Below are 24,497 nucleotides of genomic sequence, written 5' to 3' on the forward strand. Positions count from 1 at the left end.
AGATTTATGTGTATATATATATATATATTTAATCATGTGTCAGAAAACTGACTTTGGTTAAGTTTGAAGGGATGTATATGTCTTCCACCTGTCTAGACCTCATGTGTACAAAAGAAGCCATTTATATAAACAGCTCTTGAGCCAATATATCATCCTAGACCTCAGTAGCGGACTTTTGATCCATTTCTTTCAGATTCCTTTTTCCTACAAAGCAGTTCAGTGCTCACTAAAGCCACATGAATCTTTTCCAGTTCCTTCCAGCCCCAGACTAGTCCATATTAGTCCCTCTGCAGACCTATTTGTCAGTCCCTGCTGCTTTTATTCATTAAGGCTTCTGCACTATTCCCCTGAGACATCAGCTGCCAGACCTCCCAAACTCTTATGATGCATATTGCTTAAATATACAACCTTTGCTTAGAATAAGCATTACTTCTTTGCTGTCACAACCACATGTGTTTTGCAGGCTGAGATAGAGTGAACAGGCACAGAAGAAAGACTAATGATTTCTAAATCGTAATATGCAAAAATGCAAATCTGATAGCTACTGCCATTGTGATTGTACAAGTATGCCATCACATTTTCCTCTTCATGAAGAATTATGTCTATGAAGATTCTTAACTCTAGGAGGAAAATGATGTGAGACCTGTTCTCATAGAAGACTGTTGATCATCCTGCTTTCACAGTAAAGGTCATAGGACTTCCCTGAACTAATTCTGCTTTGAAATAAAGCACATTCATTAGGGAAAAGACAACCCCTACTGATTTTCAACTTGCCAGTGAAAAGAATCTTCTTAAAACTTTGAAACTTGTTCCATTAGGTACTTACCCTTGCAAGACATTTTCCCCACAGATTTTGTTGAGAAGTGAGTTTATGATTGGAGATTTAATTTATTTTGAGAGAGAGAGGTTATTTGCTGAGTGCTATGGTACAGTTCTCAGAATGTGTGGATTGGAGTGAATGGTTGTCAATTTATTGAGGGTGACAGGTGAAATTCAGTGCTGATAAGGTAATGCATACTAGAGGGGATAATTTGAATTTCTCACACACGTTGCAGGTTTCTAAATTAATTGTAGTCACAGAAGGAAGAGACTTGGGCAATGTTTTGGACAGCTCAGCAAAAACAGCTGTGCAGCGTGCTACAAAAGGAAAATGCCAGGACATTTTATAAAAACAGTTATACAAAATCTGTAATATTTTAATATCATTAAGCTAATCTGTTACTATTTTCTTACGTAGTGTTTTTAGGTTCTGACAACTTCATCTCAGGAAGTGATTCATCAGGAAGAGACAGAATTCTAGAAAAGGTTGAGGAGAAATTTGAGTACAGGAATGCCTTTTTATAAGGGTGTGTGTTAATATTGTTTCATTTGAAGTGACTAAGTACAATCGGCCTTAAGAATAAGAATAGCTAAACTGAGTTCTATTTGGCTTTTCAAAATTTAATGCAGATCAGTTCAAGCAGACAGTAAACTTTGAAGTGAAAACTGCTTTTAAAAAAAAAACAGCCTTCAACTGGTGGGGTGAAAATTAATTTACCCTGATATCCAGCTTATTCCATAATTGTCCAATAAGAAGTTTTCACTGAGACAGGAGATGGAGCACCACTGAGACAATCCAGTGTGAAATGTCCCATGTTTAGTCCCATAATTCGTTTTCAATCACTTATCATGATTATATAGAGATAATGACCCTGGCCTGAGTACATACAATCAGTTAAGAGGTTTTGACATTATAAGAACCTTTAGCTTTACTTTGTTTTCAGATCATCTGCAAAACTTAACCAATGCTGAATCAAGACTGCATTTCTGCTCTAGAAAGGAGAAAAGAAAAGGAAGGGGAACTAGAGATCAATTAAATTTTGTGAATCTAAAACCACCACTTGCTAGAGACTCATTTCATTAGGCATACCTCACTTTTTGGCAGCATGGCTATGTGACCTTATCTCATTTCTTACCTATAAAACTGAATGAGGAGAAAACCTGTTTTCCACCTGGCAGCTTTAGGTTCCTAAGCATTACAATGCTGAACTTCATGGAGAAGATACATGACATGCTTCAGTGACCACAGGTACCTTAACAACTAATGGAAAGTTGGCTATAGTTTCTGTTAAGGTAATGTCTTAGCATCTTCAAATCCACTTCTGACAATTAGGTGCTTGGTAACTTTGAAGCTCTGTCCTTCAATAGTTGTAAGGTAGGAGAACATTCTTCAAATAATGTATCAAGTTGCAAACTTTGTCTCCATCACTGCTTCTTCAAACTTTCTGCTACAAATGGAAAGAAAAGAAAGGTTGCTGCCATTCCTTGAGCCTCCATTTACATCCCTGTGCTACAGGTAGCTTTTTCAGCAACAGGATTCCTCACAAATTTCACTCTAGAAACTTCTCATATCCCTGCTCATATCCCTGCTCCTTCTTATAAGATCATCAAAGAGCAGTGTGAGCACATCAAGTACTCCTTTGCAGATTCAAGAAGTCATCTTTGCAACATTTTCTGTTCAGATAATAGCTGTGTTATTAAATCCACTATTAAACTAAAAAAGACTTGAGTCCTTATGATATATTTAAAAAGCTTTTAAATGTAACCCAAGTTAGATTGTTGAGTTAGAAAGCTGTCATTGCTTTAAAAGCTGATCTCATACAGCATTCCAAAATTAAAAGGTAACACTAGGAATTTTTACTTTTTAGTAACATGAAATTCTCATTGTTAAAAAAGGAGGAGTACCTTTATCACTTTCCTCAACTGAATATTCTTTAAATTGGGAGAAAGAAGGAAAATTACTTTTTTGTGGAAAATTGCTTATAGAAAAAAGTATGATGTGACAAGCATGTATTAAAAAAAAATTGAACCTTAGAATAGGTATGATGAAGGTCAACTGCAGAATTTTAAGGTAAGGAGGTGGTGCTTGATAAAAATGGAATTTATAGTGCACATGTTTATCATACAAATATCATCCTTAAACAATGCAGAAGCATACTGTTAGCTTTTACTTGTAGGAAGTCAAAAATATTCCAAGTGTTTAAAATAAGCTCTAGTTTAGCTGTCATGCAGAAAAAAAGAGACAGCAAAATGAGAGTACTACTTCCATGATGTCCACCACCTATTGGAAGATCTCAATTGAAAATGTTTTGTGTGTCTGTTCTGTTCAGGACTACAACAGTGTATCCTGGCCAGTTTATGTGAAGTCAATAATAACATGGATTTTTGTTCATCATACATGGGTCATAGGCAGGAGGGGTTTGGGCTGTTAGCTCCTTAGTTGAAGTTCTAAGGTAACTTAATCTGAGGAGAGCTTAATGTTTGCAAAATGCAGGACTTCATTTGATTCCTAACCCTGGTTTTCTTTTTTTTTTTTCCCTCTCCCCATCCCCCCAGTATAGCAAAATGTACACTGTTCCTTTTTCCTAAGGTTTCTTCCTCCTTCCTGATAGGAGCTGAGAAATCAAATACTCAGTTTGTCTATTAACAATTGTTAACTTGATCACTATACTAAAAGATTTTTTCTTGTTTCTAAGACCAAAACTGAAAAAAACGTGTGATTTTTCTCTTAAGCATATGTACACATATATAGATAAAGAGTTGTAAACACCCTTGGCTTTAATACATGCAAAAGCTGTTCTCATTTGCAGTTTGAAACTGTACAAAAATGTATATATACTTTTGGAAATTTGGACTTAATTGCTGAATAGGATAATACCATCTCTAATTTTGCCTCTAGTTTATGGTAGACCAAGTCTAAAAACCTAATGTTAAACTGAAAACAAATATCAAATAATGTGCTGCTTGGGATACTTAAATATTAGGTTCACAGGATTAGCATACTAATGACATTGCTATGAGAATACAGGACATATTATGTTAATTAATTGCAAATATAATTTCTAAAATGTACTAGGTTACTTGTTTTGCATATCATCCTTCTCAATTGCATGGATGACCATGTCTCTCAGGAGGAAAAAGAAACCAAACAGAAAAGCATACACATGTAGTTTTCCCTTGCTTTTTTTGTGTGCTATTTTGATTTCATTTGCATGTTTGAGCTAGAAAAACAATGTCTTTATACAAAAAAGCCCCAAACCTCTATAATGACTGAGCTTTATAAATGTCACCAGTGATGAGTGTAAGGAAAATATTTTCCTTTAGCAACTTATTTTTTTAATATATTTATATGAGTATAGATAAATCCTAATCTGGCTGTTGGTTGATAGAGACACCTGAATGAGTTCTGCCAGGTAGTGAGTGCTCTAAGCATCCATCTGAACCTATGGCTATTGACAGTATTCAGGAATTCACAGCATAATAAAGTTCTAATTAAGCAAAGCTAAAATTGTTCTATTACATTTTCAAATTGCAGCACACATGACCATAGCCCATAGGGGACCTAATAATTTACCTGCGGTTTTCTTTGAAGCAGTTACTGTGTGTCCCTTTCTGTCTGCAGGAATCACCTTGTCACATCCCTCACTTGCATCAATCCACCACTTGCCCTTCCCCCCTTCTATTTTTGTAATCCTGCCCTTTAACAAAAATAGTTTAGAGGATTAAAAAAAAAAAAAGAAAAGAAAAGAAAGAGAATTGCAGATGTACTGAAATATATGCAGTCTTTCTGCTATTTGCGGAACATTTACAAACAGTTGGCGAGTTAGTGTACTGTGATCAAAATAGACTTACTTATCAAATGAAGTATGAGGGTTTCTTTATCTTTATGAAAGTAGGAGGCTAACGCAGCTAGCCTGAGTTGATCATATTCTGACACTAATATACACAGAGATGGTTTCAAGGAAAGGGGATGCTTTACTTTAGAATTGTTGTCTTTATTATAGCAGGCAAGAAACCTTTCTCTGCACTTTGTCTTTTTTCTTCACCTTAACATCTACAGCAGGAGTCAATTGAGATAGATTCCATAGTGATTTGAAGCGCGGATAGTTTCTTATCCATACTTAATTCACCTTTTCTTACTACTTAAGATTTGAACTCCATACAGAAAAGTTACTGTATTCACCTATTGCAATCCATGCTGAAGCAGAGTTTATGAAAGGTATGTGATCATTGTTGAAGGTAATTAAAAAAAAAAGAAAGGTAAAAATGTGTAACCAGTAGTGTTGTTACCTCTTCAGTTGTAGGGCGCTGTCTGGCTCCATCACTGTCTGGCTGCATGTGAACCACACATACGAAAGGAAAATAAGACAAGTGTAATTTGCATAAATTATCAGAGAGAATCATTAGAAGCAAGCATGTAAAAATGGAAGTGCTACATTCTGATTGATCCCTGCCCTCCCTGTGGCAGAGTCATCTCCCATGGGCATTTTCTGAAGAAGGGATGGAAATGAAAGTAAGAAACATTAATTACAGATCAATATCCTGTGGAAACTCCTCTACTGGATCAGCATTTTCAAAACTGGGAAGCAAGTCAGAAAATAAAAGAGGATGGTACAGAGGATGAGCTGCTTTCTGTACTGCTTTTTCCTTTTCGTCATCACAGCTTTTGATCAGATAGAGTTATTATGTAGCTGATTGCTTACATTGCAAAACAGGGAGAGTGGCTGAATTAAAACGTTACCCTTCTTCCTCCCCACAACTGGATGCATTAATTCTAAGAAATCATACATTTTGGGGATTTTACTTCCTTTCTCTCCATTAGCTTCATGGCCTCCTTGCAGAAGTTACAAGGTTTTTCTTTCAAATGATGTTGTGTGGTAATATTTACTTTTTGTTTGTTTGTTTTCATTCTGCTGTGTGGACCAAATAATTCGGGAAACCACAGTATTGTATCTCTCCCTGGGAAATGACAAACTGATATTCTGTGTAGGTTTTATGTACTTATAAAATCTGTGCTCATCTTCTATCTACAGGTTTCTGCAGACAAACATAAATCAGACTTTTCAAAGAGCTGTTATAGTACTGAAAATATCACAGATCTTTTAGCAACTTGATTGTAAAAAAGAAGGATTTCTAAAATATGGAACGATATCCAGAAAGCAAGCACAGCATCTGATTTTTTAAATTTAAATCTTACATTTTACATCTGAAATATCTGACTTTAAAAAGCAGAAGACAGAAAAAAAAATGTATTTTTAAGTTAAAATTAGGTTTAGTATCAATTTATATTTAAAAACTCTTTTCACCACAGGAGAAAAGCATACTGAGCCATAAAAGCTTATATTGCAAGTAGTAGTGACATTACTGATTGTTGAAAAGGCATAGAAAGGGAACGAGTAAAAATAACATGTAACAAAATAAAGAAACTGATTCAGTTAAATACTTCCTGTTTCCGCTGAAGGCAATTTTGCTGCTGACTTGAGCATAGACAGTTGTTTTTGTACAAACAGACATTCAAACACTGCTGATGTGCAGGACAGTATGAATTTACGTGCAGTCTCCTCTGTAAAGGTGCTGTAAAAAAAGCTATGAAATACAAACCCACCAAAGATATGTGATGCATTGTTGTATTTCTATTATTTTGCTTTAATGCAATTTCAGTTTAATAGATCATATAAAAATATTAATGATATTGATATATATGCAGGAAATATTTGCATATATATTCAATGGATGTGTTTAGGATTCAAGATGTTATGTTTCTTATGTCTGTAAAATGAGAAAAAACTTATTATAATGAAGATAATTAAAGATAAATGATTTAAGTGATTCAGAGGAAAAAAAAATAATTTGGCCATGTCACATTTCCTATAGATGTTTAACTGGCAGTTCATCTACTTCACTGATGTAAACGTAAAACTGCTTAAACTATAGTAGTAAAGTTATTTTTTCTAATGGATTCATGTCAGATAATGGTTTGAATAATCATTTCCCCAAGGGAACTTTGTAGCTTGACCATTTGATTTTATTACAATGGAGTACCTTCCCACAAGCCTTTCTAAAGTAGCACAACACCATCTGTTGGTACGTTATGTATTTATGTATTTCATATAGAAATATCTTAGAACAAAGTTTTAGTACATTAAGCAACCTGTTGGGAGATATAAAAAAGAGCAGTGCTGATTAATGTATTTTTGGTTGATACACTGTTGGTGGGGTTTTGTGTTTGTTTTCTTTTTTTTACGTGACAGCATGTAATTTATAATTCTGCCATAGAAGATATACTAAATAACTGATTTTTTACATTAGTCTTACAGCAGTATACAGTTTCTATTTGTCCAATGTAGCTGCTGCTAATTTTTACAGTCTGTGAGGAAAAATCCTACATTACTGCTAAATTTTACTGATATGAATGTCTCTCTTTCGAAGTACGTCTTTGACTGCTATGATATTCTGGGAGCCTGAAAGTGTATGGGGCCATTTCCAGCTAGTGCCAACTATCTTGAGACTTCGCTGCTTGTAGTATGGTGATGGAAGTAGCGAGGCAGTCCTCATGAATTCATGATGAAATACGTTGCTTTCGTTGTTTAGAATATGTGCGTGAAGGGAGATAGGTCTTTCTCTTGTGGTACCTAAAATAGAAGAAAAAAAAAGTCCAAGCAAGAGCTAAGTTGTAGATCTGAGCAGCAAACTCTATTTCCCTGGTTAGTCTTCAGTTCCCTGTTTGCTTTTAGAAACAGTGAAATAAAAGAAACATTCTGTGCTAAAATACTGCGATGATAATATGCATAGTAAAAATAATGCTGGCAATATATAGATGGATTAGACCAAAATAATCAGCTTGCAGGTGGGGTATTGCAAAGCTATAAGGATCAAAGATGCTAATACCAAGGCAATGACAAGGTGGGGTAATCTGGAGTGTGATGAAAGAGTCATTTTGAACTCTTGCCTTGATACATCACCAAATGATAGTTGCATTTTTGTAGCATTTTGTATGTTCCAAGCCCTGTCAGGATTCTTGCAATGCTGTGTTGAGAAACGTTTGTTAGCATCACTCATTTTTGCTACCACAAAAGCTAGCTGATTTTCCCAGGAACACCTAATGGGCCTGTGGCTCAACCAAGATTGTTCTGACTCGAGCCTCATCATTTCTTTTGATATATGCCATTCACCTTGATCTGGCCAGTCGTGTTCTGGGATCCAGTCACCTGAATGAACACCACAGTTACATACAACAAGCCATAGAAAACAGTAAAAGAAAGAGAAAAAAAATTAGACCCAGCAAAGATTCCAGGTAGGAATACAAATAACCTCTCAGCATATACACTAAGAGGGAGAGAAAGAGGCAAAAAAAAAGTAAAAGATTCAACAAATAAAGTAATTCTTATAGGGACTGGAGGTTATGGAATCTTGTGGGCAATCTCCATACACTGCAATATGATGGTTGTCAAAAAAGTAGACTACAAGTCTTGCAAAATCATAGAATTGTAGAATAGTTTGTGTTGGAAAAGACCTTAAAGATCATCTTGTCTCAGCCCTACTGCCATGCACAGGGACACCTTCCACTAGGCCAAGTTTCTCAAAGTACCATCCAACCAATGTATACCAGAACCCAGACTGCTTAGCTATCAGGCAGAAAGTTATAAAATTGCACCCAAGTTCTTCCTTAGTCTGACATTCATAAATAAAATGTGTTATTGAATAGGTGTTCTAGAAAGAGATCTCTGTGGAGAATTAATTTCCTGGCACTTATTTTCATCTTTGAACATAACTTTTTTTCCTAATTTTGCAACACTCTTCTAGATAGTTTGTTACCGCCAAGACTGTATTTTTTTTCAATGACTGTGGATGACTACTAAGAATTACTCAGTATTTTTTCTATTTTATCTTGTTTAAAAGATTAAATTACTCAACACCCCTTGTACATAGGGGTTTTCAGCCTGTCCTTCCTACAAACTGTTTCTTCATTTCACACATCTGTTTCTGGTGGAGGAGTTGACTCTCATTCTTAGTTTGTTCAGTGCAGCACAATGGGACTCTGTTCCTTCTTATAGCAAACTATCTGACTTCTGCATAAATCACAATAACTAGTGTTCCCATATTCATATATTCTGATTCTCTGTCAGGGTTTTTTTTATTGTTATTATTTTTTTTGATCATGTTAGAAGCAGCGTCAGTGCCTTGTTGACCAAAGTAAGAGGGTCCATAAAACATGTTGGCTGTTTAGGAATGTAAGTATGTAGGCATGTTTTCCCTCCTAAACTCCTGTTCTTCATGTCTTGGAGATCTTGGAATGACACTGGGTACAAGCATGTGAGCTATAATACCAAATGAAGTCTTCCCTTCTCCATGAGGAGAGTGACTGTCTTAAGAAAATCAGTCACTGTAAACATAATTTTCAATGAATGCATGTTTAGCCAAAGTTAGCAGTCTCCTGTTTCAAACCAAAGTTTTGCAGTGACATCAACATTCTGTTAGAATTGCTAATTTAAACTGGCCAGCCTCAGGACATATTCCTGTATGGACCTATGCACTTTCTCTGTGTGAGCTAAAGTATACATCCACTTCAGTTTGAGAGTAGCGTATGCAGTAAAAGAGTCTATTGTTTTGTTTGACCATATGAGAATTAGTATGGAGTAATTTTAAAGTAATTGTTACAACAGACTTTGGGTGAAAAAACCTGTAAAAATATAAAGTAGTGACTTACCTGGATTTCTAATCCCTCAGGGACTTTTCTATGCTTTGAGCCAGTATAAGCAGGATTCTATAAGTCTTCAGGATAAGTTTTGGGGCTTTCAGTCTGGAATCACAGAGTTAACACAGAATGGTTGAGGTTGGAAGGGACCTTTGAAGGTCATTTGGTCAAACCTCCTGCTCAAGCAGGGCCACCTAGAGAAGGCTGCCCAGGACCATGTCCAGATGGCTTTTGAGTATCTCCAAGAATGGAGACTCTGCGATGTCTCTGGGCAACCTGTGCCAGTGTTTGACCACCCTCAAGCAAAAAAGTGTTTCCTTATGCTGAAAGGGAACCTCCTGTGTTTCACTTTGTGCTCACTGCCTCTGGTCCCACCACTGAGCACCACTAAAAAGAGCCTGGCTCTATGTTCTCTACTCCCTTCCTTCAGAAATGTGTATATATAGATAAGATAACCCCTGAGCCTCCTCTTCTCTAGGCAGAACAGTCCCAGCTCTCTCAGTCTTTTCTCATAGAAGAAATGCTCCAATCACTTAGTCGTCTTCATGACCTTAGAAGTTTTTTTTTTCTTTTTCTGAAGCAGTCATGACTTATCTGGCCGGGTTATTCAACACAGCATCCTTATTCCTGCAGAACACTTCATATTTTCCTAGAAGCGATAGGCATTCTAGTAAGGTGTAGTGACAGTGTCCCCTAACATGTGCTTGTGACTGCGTGTTTACATCTACTAGAACTGTTAGTTTTATTTGTGGAAGTGTTTCCACTGGTCTGGGTTCATGCCAAACTTCTCCCACAATTTCTGTTAGTGACTGGAGAAAATTACCCTGAGCAGCTAACACGTAAGGTTCACATTCTGCAGTCTGTTTTAAATGTGCATATTGCCACAGGGAACAATGAAGGTACGAGGAGTTTCTTTCCAGGGCAAGGATTTGTGTCATAGTTGTTACAGCACTAACCCACTCTCAGTACAGACACACAGCAGTAGTGAATGACCAATGTAACACCTGCCTTTGGAGCTGGGGAGTACCTGATCCCTGTTCCAAGTGTATTTCAGAGCCTGTCAAGCACAGTGTTACATGCAGATCCCACATCTGCCACTTACTGGTAGGTCCTTGAACTCCTTAGACTCTTGAGTGTGGTTCAGGTCATTAACCAGGCAGAGACTCTGGCCTTTCGCTGCAGTCTGGATCCTTGCAATGGAGCTACCTCTCTCAGGGGAGAGGAGATCCCTTTAAAAATTGTCTCGGTCACTATACACTTATGTACAGAAATTCCAGGCTCTGTCCCTTCTCTCCTGAGTTCACGTAGGAAGAGACATACAAGATCGTGTGTTGGTAAACCTGGTTTTGTACTGTCTGAGACATGCAATATGAATGTTGCTTCACATCCATTTTGTAGCAGAAATGCATAAAAAGCTGTAAGCATATACATACTAGAACAGTGCAGATGCCTCAACTGATTTTGAACTATCTAGCTGCAGCAACTGAAATCTGTGGGGACCAATTTACCCTCTTCTTTGGCCCACTGTAGACTCAACTCTGCTACTTCCAGTACTGCATCTAAGTATTTATTATGGAGCAGCCTGCAACCTAGACATCCCACAGACTTTTCTGAATTATCAAGTCCTTGTTACAAATTCTGTAATCTGTGATAAAGGTAACCGTTATTAATGTGTCTAAGACTGTGCCAATACCACATCTCAATTGTTTTTTGGTGGGGCTATGTCGTAGTTTAACCCTGTCCGGCAACCAAGCACCACGCAGCTGCTTGCTCACTCCCCCTCACACAGAGAGATGGGGAAGAGAATTGGAAAGGAATGTAAAACTCCAGGGTTGAGATAAGAACAATTTAATAGGTAAAGCAAAAGCCATGCACACAAGCAAAGCAAGGCAAGGAATTCATTCACCACTTCCCATGGGCAGGCAGGTGTTCAGCCATCCCCAGGAAAGCCGGGCTCCATCACACGTAACGGTTACTCAGGAAGACAAACGCCATAATGCCAAATGTCCCCCCGCTCCTTCTTCCCCCAGTTTATATACTCAGCATGACGCCATATGGTATGGAATATCCCTTTGGCTAGCTTGGGTCACTTGTCCTGGCTGTGTCCCCTCCCAGTGTCCTGTGCCCCTCCAGCCCTCTGGGGCATTGCTCTCACATCACAGCCAAAACACAGCACTGTACTAAGAAGAAAATTAACTCAATCCCAGCTGAAACCAGGACAGGTTATCACAGTAATTCCTAAGAAAAGAAGTTGGTCACTTTCTAGTTTAGGTCATTGGAGAACTAAATTTTGCAAGTTGCTATATTGACTTTTTCTTTTTGGCATGTTCATAATAACAGAAAAGATAGTAGCTTGGACTGGAGATGATTCCTTCTATTTAAGATCTTTTCCACCCTGCTATACAATTTCCAAGAAGTGGATTTGTTTTTGGCCATTCCAGACTAATGTATTCTGAACATGCAGGCTCTTTTTTAGATGTCAAGGATTAGTTATCTTAAATTACAACCATAGGTAGCAAACCAATCATAACCATTAATCTGTTATATTATCTATCATAATTCTTGTTCTTATTCTATAGACATTTCTGATAGACTAGGTTAGATTCTTCTGGACTACATGTTGTTGTTACAGGCTTTTTTTTGAAATATTTTTCTTACTAGATAGATACTGTACACTGTATACCTATTCTGTAAATTCACATCAGTTTTTCCTGTTAAAAAGAATAAACATCACCAATGAGGAACTGCTGGTGTTAGAGATAATAAGTAGAAAAACCAGCGGAGATTCCCTGTAATGCCCTATGTAAACACTTCTATCTCTGTCTGGCTGGCTACCAAGTTGTCACTGAAAAGTCAGTATTAGCTGCAATAGTTAGGTTTATAATCAAAATACACCATTGGCCATGATTAATTGACCTAAATGGAAGAATTACCTGGCCATATGGATACTAATTCTGGAGTTAGCTTGTTTATCCATACCATAGTGAAAACCTTCAACTCTTTGCAAAAGGACATCAAGCACTTGAACTGTTAAATCTTGTGGTGATCAGTGTAAGTTGGATCCTTAAATGTACGCTTTTTGAAAGTATAAATCTCATTAATCACTCAGATTTTTTAAATCATTGTACTTATAGTGTCGTTGGTGGAAGTGTATTAAAAACAAAAGTAAAAGTATTTTGAAATTTTGAAAACTCGTATTTTAACTCAGTACAGATAAAAATTTTGTTTGCATGATAAAATGTAAAAATGGAACAGGAATATCTGAAGAATAATGATATACAGCTACACTACTGAAGGTGTTTATGAAATTGTTTTGGCCGGTGATTTATTAGACTGTGATTTACTAAGCTTTCAGGTTCATAGAAAATAATTGTACTGTAGCTTATACTATGTACTGTTGCTCAGGACCATTAATAATTTGTTGATAAGTTCTCTTAGAGGAACTGTCAAAAAATGAACAATTTTATCTTAGAAAACAGTAAGCTTTCTGAAATTCTGATTATCTTAATAAAAATCTTGCTTAATCTTTGGTGATATATGGATTTTCTTTGTTCTTAGTAACTGGTGTCAACATAATATACTGTTTTCAAGACGACTCTGTCTTCCCAAACCAGCAAAGATGTGAATTAGTGAAGTCCATTGGTGTATTTAATACACTTTAAGTTAGCCCATGCTTTATCCTTTAGAGACAAACATACAACCATGTGACCTAGTGCTATCTATGCCGTAGCCAGATGATCCATATAGCATAGCATTAGTAGCAGTTAAAAACTAAAACAAAAAAATCTCTTCATCATCACAGAGCCCCCCTCAAACCTTAGGCATCTAGTCAATGACATTCAAAATCTAGAAGGTGATATAGCTCATGTGCTGAGCACTTACAGGTGCTGTGGTCTCCTGCAGAAGTGGCAGGCCCGCAACAAATTCCTAGCATCACTACATCTTTCATCACCAATGGATTCTGTTTATCTTTTTTCTTACAATTATGAAAAGAGAAGGTGGAATTACGGTGAAGGAATTTTTCTGCTGGGAAAAATATGTTTAAAGCATGGTTTTGTGATTTTAAAATTTATTGATAAATGGGACATAAGCCTTGAATTTCAGTTTGTGATAAAAAATATTTTAGGTAATTTTTTTTCTGGGTTTGGGTTTCGTTTTTTTGGGGGGTGGTGCGGGAGTGTGTCTGAGAGTGTGTGTATTCCAAAATGAAGTGTTTGAGTGTTCTTCTGTATTACTCCTAACACTGCAACTGAACTGCAGTGTTTGTCAATAGGCTAAGAATGGGAACTAACATACGCATCTCATGCGAGCAGGTGCTTAGTAAAGATAGATTTTGCCTTCTAGTTTCCTGGAGGTTAATATGGACAATGAAGCAAGATTAAACAAAAGAGTTTTCTTTATTTAAAAAAGAGTAGAAAGAGTGACTCACGTAAGAGAGTTCAAATACATAATAAGCCACTGCAGTGGGGAAAGGAATAATTGGTTCCCCTCACCCGTAGCAGGTAAAACATGTTACAGCCTTACAGTAAGGGAGATTCAACTCTAAGGCAAACTTCACAGCAGTAGGATAGTAAAGAACTATAATAGAGAGGGAAGTAGTGGAACCCATTGTCTTCCAGCTGTGTTTTCCTGTGGCTACCGTGAGAGGTACCATGACTTTCATTTTGCTTCAGGACAGAAAACCCTGTCTGAAAACTTCACTTGAATTAGCAGTATTTTGTCTTCCTAAACTTTAAAGGAATGGGACATACCACTGATTTTTGAGTCTGTGCAAAAGGTCTCTGTTGGTGTCCCAGACATTACATGTTAGAGGGATCTACTTCACTATTTCCTTGTTCCAAAAAAATTAGTTCCTCAGGATGACAGTGGCTCGCCAGCACTGCATGGTCATTGCTGAAGCGCATCAAGGCAGACACACATCTACTTTCAGTACAGAAGGAGGAGGGAAATTCATGATTTCTTTAATAGGTTGCCTCAAATGTAAGAAAATCATGCTCCTCTGTTCTCCTGCTGTGTCTGCCTCATTCTGTTTCTTTTCCTCTTTGTTCTTTTACCCACATACATATTTTTGACTTCATTTTAAAATTAAGCTTCTCTTCCATAGTTCCCAGCATTTGGACTATGCACAACAGAATCTGAGGGATATATTTCAGGTATCTGGCAGACTGAGCCGAAGTCCTTCAAAATTTATTAATAGAAAACTGAGGAATCTGAGGAATGCAACAGGAACCAGATTTGTTGTCTCTTATCTTGTTTCATGATCCTTTCCAACAAGGACAAAACACTAGTAGCATTTAGTAGCACTAGGTTTAGTGATGCTAAATGCTACTAGCTCTCAAGCATTTACCAGTTATTAGTCTTGGAGGTTCATTTGTGTGACTTTTCAAAAAAAAGAAACTTGCTTTCAGGGTGTCACTTGACTTTCTAGTGAGTTGGCTGTGTCTTCTAGTTGCCATTTTGCAGGCTGAGGGAAGACCCAGATGGTCTGATTCCTTTGTTCAATGATAGGAAGCGACTGTATCAGGCATCCTGTGTTTAACTTGTATTTAGGTCTTCCTAGAAGGTGAAAGGCTACACTGATCTCTCCTGCTGTTTCTGAGCCACCTTGTTTCCTTTTCTGTGCCTGCAGTGTCACCCTGCTAGGTTCCAGTTTTTCCTCTGCCCTCCACTTCTCCCATGAGCTGTGCTCCCCAAGCTATTTTTTTCTGTCTGTCTGCTTACAGCTTTTCTGATTCAGATATCTCAAGGTTTAGCTGCTGGGAAATTTGGTTACCTGTAACCCGATACCTCTGTCTCCTGCAGTTATGTCCCAGTGAGGATAGTTTTGAGTGGTGATAGGTGGCCTGACAAGCCTGCCAAGCAATTTTGTGTGCCCTTAGCACCTGAAAGAGATTCATGAAAAACCCTGCTTTATGTCTATATACCGAATTCATGCTGAGAAGGTGGCAAGACAGTGGAATCATCTTAGGCAATAGTGACACGCTGCTCAAAAGTATTTTCCTTCCTGACTGACCCCATTTGTTTTAATATCACTTATTTGAGAAGACGAATCTCAAAATAACCTAATTCGTAAATATTCTTGTTGTAAATATTAATTCAAAGTGACTCTACATGCCACATTGAAATCAACCCACTCTGTCTGAAACTTATTTCTTACTTCCATGGTCTTGTTTCCACATATTGCATTGCTCTTGCCAACCTTCCAGCTTCAGCTGGACTTTCAGAGCTATCTTCCAATAATGGAAGGAAACCCAGACTTCCTGTGCAAAGCAACATGTAAACTAAATTATTTGTGTGATAACCCAAAACTAGCACAAACTTAGTGTTCACAAGTTCACTCTTGAAGCTGAAAATGCAAGAAGTCAGGAGTGTGTAAAGGTGGATGTAGATACTTATTGTAGCAATTAATTAATATTGAAAATAAAATCATCTTCCTAAATATTAAACAAAATTTTGCTCTTTTTATGAATGGCTTCTGTATATAGAGATAGTGTGGAGGTGAAAGAGGTTAGGCTGAGTCTTAATCCTGTCTGTACTGTATCTCCCTGTTGTGTGGAGCTCACAAATGTTGTTGAGATTTTGTCTGAACTTCACTATGGGAAGGTAAACCTGTTTATTTTAGAATTATCTGAACTTGTAACCTGGAGGTTTCCCCTATCTTTATTGCCAGTTTGATCTTTTATTTACACCGAGCCAATGCTATAATACATATTCAGTGTTAGTAAAATGAACCGTAGCAATGAGTTAATCCACCTTGAGATTCTTCACTGGATCTGTAAGAGAGGAGTGCACTACCAACATGGTTAACCCGCCACACAACTGAATTGGGTGGACTGTGCAGGCTAAACTTCAGGCTGAAAGTTGCAGGCTCCACAGTTTGGTGTTAGGCTGTGTATAAACCGTGTGTATAAACAGATAAAAACCCCTGGAAGTGTTGTATGAAGCAGACAGCCCACAGCATACTGTAAGGCGAGAGTGGGTGGGTAGCATTCATTAATGTAATGATTCAGAACCCATGAACTGGGATGTGATGCGTTTGAAAGAGGTGGCTGAACCATTTTTTTATTTCTTTATTGTTTATTTACCCATTCATTTTTTTTTAAAGAACAGAAAATCAGATTTATGGGGTCACGGGTATTTTGTTACTGGGGAGAAAGTTGCTGCAGCAGTACCATTTAGTGTATCTTGTAGATTGGCAATATATGCACCTTTCATTCATGTGAGTAGTTCCAGTCCTTAGATGAGAAGCTGAGACATTTTTAAAGATGAATCAGTGAGCTCATTGCCTCAGAAGTCCTACACTATGTTTTGTATAGGCTAGATTTGCAGAATGTTTAGAAACATTAAGAAACCGCAGCTACTTGTTTATAAAACATTTCCTGAAGAGGACGGCATGTTTCAGAGGATTTTTCCAGGTGTTCTTAAGATACTGGCTTTAAAACGTAAAGCTTTCAGTTATTTGGACAGTGCCTTCTCCCTCTCACTTCTGCACAATTAGGAGCATAAACAGTTGGCACTAAACCATCTTGATTTAAAAAGGAAGATCCTCTTATCAGACAGTTTCCTGTAAGTGGGGACAGACTCCTACTTCACTGTCTGCTGGCCACCTGCTTTGCTTATAAGTAGGCGATTTTGATATTCTTCTAGAAAAGCTGAATATCTCCCCACCCTCTCTTTTAGATCTTTTGAGAGGTGATAATAGTATAGTGTAACTGTGAGAGCTATCGCAGATTCATTATTGTAGTTGGTGAATATTATTATGGACCCGGTGGACAGTCAATTATATGTGGCATATATTATAGATTTTACGCTTTGTCTGCTTTAAAAATTTCTTGAAGTGCCTAGATCTAGGGTTAGGTGCTTCATTTGTAACTTCAAATAAATACATACATTAAATAAATAATTGAAGCAGGCAGATTCAGATAGTAAACAGGTCTGGTTTCTGGGTAGAAAACACTGTAAATCTTAAAAGAGCAAATCTTTAATAAAGGAGATGACATAAAATCTCCCCAAAATTTCTTCTTTGCCCCCCAAAAAACCCAACCACCCCCCAAACTTACAGGATTTATGCTTGGCAAATTAGAGACTTTGTTATATGTGGTACAAAATTAATTATTTACTAGGGAGCATTTTCTTTACCTCTAATTTCTATTTAATAGCCACTGCACTTGTCATTGCAGGTATGGTTACAAAAGTATGGCTACCTTCCACCAACTGACCCCCGAATGTCGGTGTTGCGCTCTGCAGAAACCATGCAATCAGCTATAGCTGCCATGCAGCAGTTCTATGGCATTAATATGACAGGAAAAGTGGACAGGAACACAATTGAGTAAGTAACCGGTACTGAACTGCTCTTGACTTTTCTGTTTCAATCAGGGTAAAATAGAAATGGAAAAAATTGTGTAACACGTGAAGCAGGGTGACTGGGATATCCAAATAGTGTTGCAGCTTCAGATGGGGAGTTAAAATGTTTCTCTCTTTCCTTGCCTTTTTTTCCTCTTTTTTTTTCCATTCCCCCCCCACCCCCCCTGTTTTTTTCCACCCTTTTCTTCTGTATTTCATGGTAGCAGGTAGTCGCTTGCCTAACTGCTCTCTGCCTTTGGGCATGTGACTATAAAGAAAATGTTTCAGGGTTACTTAAAGAAAGGGCCAAAAGATTATCAGTGTGGAAGTGGAGAAACCTGCTTAAAATTGGCAAGAATTCATGAAATGTTTCACAGTCAAAAGAGTCTTTTCTTACTGGAAAATAAAAAGTGTAAATTTCCTTATCCTCAGTGAAAACATTCCCCTGGCCCATTCATTTAATGGTTTCCAGTAACAAAAGACCAAGTGTGGTCATTTTAACATGCAGTGAAATTGGGTTAGTTTTGCATGCTGTTTGCAATTCTGAAGTCGTGCAAGGCCAGCAGTGTCTGATTTTACTGACAGACTGAACACAGAACAACTTTGTGAAACAGAGCTATTACAGGACACTTCAAACAACTCTTTACTATGCCAATTTTTTAAAATGTGCCAGTAAAAAGTAGTAGCCAGAGTATCAGTACACAATAAAGAAAATGTATCTGGGATTAAGACAACAGGACTAGGGCAGCGATTGTCCCCCTGTACTCAGCACTGGTGTGCTCTGCACCTTGAATTCTGTCTTCAGGTTTGGGCCCCTCACTTCAAGAGGGACATCAAGGTGCTGGAGCGTGTCCAGAGAAGGGAAATGGAGCTGGTGAAGGGGCTGGAGCACAGGTCTTGTGAGGAGCAGCTGAGGGAACTGGGGCTGTTCAGCCTGGACAAGACGAGGCTCAGGGGAGACCTTGTTGCTCTCTACAACTACCTGAAAGGAGCTTGTAGGCAGGTGGGGGTCGGTCTCTTCTCCCAAGTAACAAATCATGAAACAAGAAGAAATGGCCTCAGATTGCACCAGGGAAGGTTTATATTGATAATAGGGAAAATTCCTTCACTGAAAGTGTGTTCAAGCACTGGAACAGGCTGCCCAGGGAGGTGGTGGAGTCACCATCCCTGGAGGTATTTAAAAGACATGTAGATGTGGTGCTTATGGCCATGGTTTAGTGGTGGACTTGGCAGTGCTGGGTTAACAGTTGGACTTGATGATCTCAAAGGCCTTTTCCAACCTAAACAATTCTATGATTCTAAGATTTGAAGTGTTTGTTGGACTCATTCCGGCTAAAATGCAATAAAGATTATCTTATATTTTTAGAAAGTTACTTTGCTTGAAAAGCAAACAATAACAAAATAGTACTGTCACTATATATATATCTCCAACATTTATTTCATTGAAATATGTTTCTATTATTTCTCTAAAATTTTTTTTGGGGGGAGAGTAGGAGGGAATCCTCCTTCATTTCCCATTTATGACTCCCAACCCAATGTGTCATCTTTCATTATTCTTTTCTGGTAAAGTAGCTGATATGAATGATTTTTCTATCATTTAGAGTTTAGGGAAGAGACTACTCAAAACGCTGGCAGGATTGGAAAAATCATTTTATTCTACTGGCACATGCATTATTGCATTCAGAAACAACAAAGCAAAGCAGATTTTGGGGCTGCCTGAAGGGGAGGTGATTTGATCACGCATCCCTCAGTTCAGGAATTTAAAGGACCTTAGAACGTGCAGTGCAATAGCAGTAAATGCCTTGTGAGAGAAACATGTTCAAAAATTAAGTTTATGATCCAATCTGCAGGTTGGGGAGACTGGGCTCTTTATACAGTTTCAGTGACTTATCCTTAAGGGGAGAGTACTGCTGTACCAGTAACTAGTAGCCTTTTAAAGACACTAAAGAATTAGTGGCAGGTTTGTAAGAGGAAATATATTTTACTAAAAGAAAAACAGTCTGTTCACAGCTGTACAGAGAGGACAGAAAGTGGTCACCTAAGGAAAAGCAGAGGCCATCTCTTAATTTAGGGTATCAGCTAGCATCAGGGTTTTTTTGAAAAAAAAACACCCACAAACCAAACCAATACTTTAATTGCAATAGAAAGTGGTTCATGTTTGCTAAACTGGGCTTGTTGGCCAGCATGTTGACACAATTGTCTTCACTTCTGCTATATAAAATACAAAGGAATCCATCTATGTAGCAGTCCAAAACATTAATTTTGCCATGTGGTGCGTAGTGAGTCTTCCAAACCTTTTGATGCATGATTTTCTTCTACACAGAAATATGTGTTAGAGCATGACAATTCTTAGGTACATATAAATCATTCTGGATGAATTCTGCATTTACTTACATATTTGGAGTTGCATTAACTTGAGTCAAGTTGGGAACAGAACTGTTTCATAAAGACTTGTCACATTTGCATTGATGTTGAGAAAAAAAACCAACCCAAAACTCATTAAACTAAACTGTGTCCTCAAGTTACCATCAATTAGCACCACTTTCTTGGAATATATGACTATATAACAAGGGATTATTTTTTTCCTTCAGTTATTCAGTTATGGCAGTATTTTGTAAATGTTTGAAATAATTTTCCCTTTCATCCATGCAGGAAGTATATATACTCTCTTTGGGCTGGAATATGTGAGGGTTTATCATTTGGTTTTTTTCTGGGATTAATATGTTATAATCACACACAATGCTCGGATTACAAAATAAAGAATACAGCAGGAACCTCATAAAAACAATATGTTAATCATCCTGCGTGTGAGGATTTACCTGCTTCTCTAACATGTCTTGAAAAGAGATTAAGCTGTGCCTTTTCGTCTTCAGAAGGACAAACATTCAAAAGAAGTTATAGTAGTAACTTGATAGGATCCAACTTTGGGGATATTAACAGAGAAGTAATGTCCTGCAGCTTCATCATCAAACGTCTGACAGGATTTTCTTGCTCTGGAAAAAATATAATCCCTCAATGATGTTTTCATATGCATAAATATGAACACTGTTCATCTTCCCCCTACTACTCAACATTCACTTGATTTTGCTGTATTTTTTAATTTGTTCCCAAGTGGCTTGAAAAGCCTGATGCATGCTTATTGCTGGCAGTAAGGAAAAGTGAGTGATAGAAAGAGACATCATTATAATGGCATGAAAATATGAGGGACATTCTGAATACAAGTGTGATAACAAAGGCAAACCCAATGAAAATACTGTCTGACATTTGCATGGGATGCCACAGTATTTTCTGTGATTCATTGATATATTTCCAAACACAGTCAATGATACCTTAAAAAGGAGACTTCTGAAAATGGACCCACTGCTGGCATCCTGTTCTTTCACACCTCTAAACCAAATATATTAAGTAGAAAAAGACTACTTGTTGTCTTTTCTCAAAAGTGCTACACATTTTTCTTTTTCCAAAACATGTTTTGCAGTTTAAAGAGGTATATCACAAACTTCTTTGTATACAGGTAAAATAGTTGTGTATAGGATGCTGACAAAATCTATGCAATAGTAACAAAACATTCATTTTATTTTAATGTCATTCTTTATAAATAAATGGCAGATGTACTTCTTTTAATGCTCAGATGAGCTTCTAACCCAAGTTTACTTCAAGGTTCATAATTAAACTGTAATAATCTCTGCTTTTTATATATTAATTATCAGTCACAGAGTAAGAGTGAACAGTAAATTTTGAGCTGTTGAAATCGACTCAGTGGTCCTTTTATTAGTAATGTTTTTGTACAAGAGCTATAGCTAAGGTCTTGTACCCTCAGCAAACATTCAATGAGAAGCCTTGCAGACAAGTCATCATCAGTAAGGGCTGAAATACAGTATCTTATATCCCTCTTTGACAGTTTCCTGTTGCTTAGAGGGGTCTCGATGAAATCCTGTAATAGTGGGAGTACAGTAAGGAGGAGTAAAGATGTTTAGAAAACATATCTATCTCTCCTCACAAGAAGTTTAAGAGTACTAGTCAGTAGTTTTCTTAAATAAATATCTGTAGTTTTTCCAGCCACTAAGTCAAGTTGGACTCTCCCTTCTGTTTTCCTTTTTTGCTATAACTCTGTCAAAAGGAAAACCAACCCCCCAAAAAACAACAGAACCAACAAAAACTTTATTCAGCCTAAGCAGATTTTTTCAATTAGGGATAAACAAGGTGGGGAGTTTAACTAAAGGTAGGGGGTTTTAATGTTTTGACTCCATGTTGGACCAAAACTTTTTCCTGAAGGCTTAAAAAAATGAGTAGAAAGAAGTAGATTCTTCCTCTTAACCCCCAAAGAAGAAAACATGGTTAGGCAACTGGCTTTAGTTACGAGAACTTCAGTTTCAGCTCTGTCTCTGCTGGAAAAGCATTACAGCTTTGCTGCTTATTTTTATTTGAATCTTTTCACATTTTCTGTGAGTCTAAACTCTTTTAATTCTCTTGACATATATAGCTCCTCAAGATCCAAACTAATGGAGCTAAGAGAGGAATATGATGTGGCATAGTCTAAAAACAGAGTTTGTTAGTCACAATTAAGCCTCTTTATTGAATACTGATAAAATATTAATTTTGAGGGGCTGCTACATAAAGGATTTCTACAAGTTCAGAAACAGATGAAAGAAAGGCAAAGTCATTACCGTTTTAAAACAAAAAAACAATTATTTTAAAAAAAGTATTTAAAAACCCACAAGCAATCAAGAACATGTAAGACCTTGATCATAATATGTTAAAAGCAGCTATATTTGGAACAAAATAGAAATGAATGTTTTATTTGTCAATTCCCCCCAGATGGAAGACCATATTACACACTAAGTATCCCCAAATGTCATGAACATTAATGATTACTAGACAGAATTCTTCCTCCCAGTCAGCGTTAAGAACAATTACTGTTTCAAAAATTTTTATAACATTTAAAATCAAAAAGGAAAATTTATGTGCCAGAACTTGTCAACAGTTTGCCTCATTTCTGTGCTAGAAAATACCAAACTCCAATACTAATAATGTAATTTGTTTAAAATTCTGACTGCTAAACTTAGCTCAGCTAAGATCTAGGTGATGGATTTGGTGACACTCCAACTCTTCAGCTGCTGATTGCATCTTCCCTTAAATTTTACATGAAGATAATTTCCTGAAAGCTAGTGAACCACTTGTGCAAATGCTTACATTTGATTTACATTGGTATATATATTGTGCGTGAGCCACAGTCCTAGTCCTCATGTAAGAATAGCAGGAACATTAGCGGGCCAGACAGCGTGACAACATGCAACATCCCCAGCCCATCCAAACCAATAAGGATACAAGCATCATGTTCTTGATAAGTACATACCACTTCAAAATCAATGCAAGAACAAATTGTGACTGCTTGAATTTCATAACGTGTTATTTTGGGCTACGTTTTGTTTTGCTAAAAATTTAAAAGTAGTCCTAGTAAAATAATACAATGTTGGATTTTGGATCCATGCTACCTACTGGTTTTGACATTTTATATTAAATCTTAAGTAGAAAACATTTACGCTAACATTATTTTCTGTAAGACTATCAAACCTTTGACATAACTTGAAAGATTGTTTCAATAACAGCTCTGAAGATTAATTTTTAAATGCTCAGCTTGGAATATCTACCCTTATCTGCCCCTGGCTTCCAGTGAGCAAACCCTGTGATTAAAATAAGTGTCTTTATCAGTTAAGCTAAGTAACTTTTTTTTTGGGGGGAGGCCTAATTCAATTGATTTAAAGTCATTGTCCATGAAACAATACAACTAGAATTGATACATTTTTGTACAGTGTTTCTAACACAATACAATAATTATTTGGTTTTGCTTTATTCCTTGCCTTTCTTTTGATGTAGTGATATCACCTTAAGGTGAGAACACTGATCTTTTGTTATTTATATGTCTTTTTCTGCAATGTGTGTGTGCAGTTTCAACGGCATAATTTAGAGGTACCCTGTCACTAAAACGCTTGGTAACTGCATGCTGATCTAACATGTACTGTGAAAAAGTATTATTGACTATGTGTCTAAAACTTGTCTGAGATCTGAGCCAATTTTAATCTCAGCTGCTGAATTGTAAATATGATCTCATTTTACTAAGAAGAAAAGAACTGCTCTTTGTTCTGTAACTTAAGATCTACTTCTTTCCTTAATTTTATTTTATTATTGGAGCAAATTAAACTTTTCAATAATATTTCATCCCAGAAATTGCTAACATCAACTTTGTTGCATTGAGACTTCTTTTAAAAAGACAGAAGAACCTGAAGTGAAGTTGCAAGGTATTTCAGCAAATACTGGTGGATAACGCTTTATAGATTTTGCAGCATTGTCTTTGCAGACACAAGGGAAAAAAAGATTGTTTTCCTTGCAAATACAAATAATAATCAGCTGGTTTATGTAGCACACATATTTTGTAATTATTCTATCCAGAAATAAGCGCAAATCATTCTGTGTTTCTTATTTGAAACAGGTAACTATGAACTCAGCGTTTTCAGTTGAGGCAAATTCTAAAGTTTGGGCTTCCCCACTTTTACTACTTGATGGATTTGTCACCCATCAAAGTTTTTGCAGGCACTTCTGTAGTCTTTATCAGTGCAAGTGGGGTGCAGTGCCATCTCAG

The 24,497-nt window shown here is 37.0% G+C and overlaps 1 protein-coding gene across 2 annotated transcripts in view; it reads left to right on the plus strand.

The window, feature by feature from the left end:
* MMP16 (matrix metallopeptidase 16) overlaps window positions 1-24,497 on the plus strand; it is a 194,168-nt gene that overhangs the window by 75,239 nt on the left and 94,432 nt on the right. Inside the window, exon 2 of one of the 2 annotated variants that reach the window (XM_005445407.4) lies at window positions 17,695-17,843. The exons of the other annotated variant lie outside the window; for it this stretch is intronic. Within the exon in view, the coding sequence (XP_005445464.1) occupies window positions 17,695-17,843 (149 nt within the window). The remainder of the gene's footprint in view (window positions 1-17,694; window positions 17,844-24,497) is intronic. 2 annotated transcript variants of the gene reach the window in all.

This window comes from Falco cherrug, chromosome 3, assembly GCF_023634085.1.
Source record: "Falco cherrug isolate bFalChe1 chromosome 3, bFalChe1.pri, whole genome shotgun sequence".
Classification (NCBI taxonomy): domain Eukaryota; kingdom Metazoa; phylum Chordata; class Aves; order Falconiformes; family Falconidae; genus Falco; species Falco cherrug.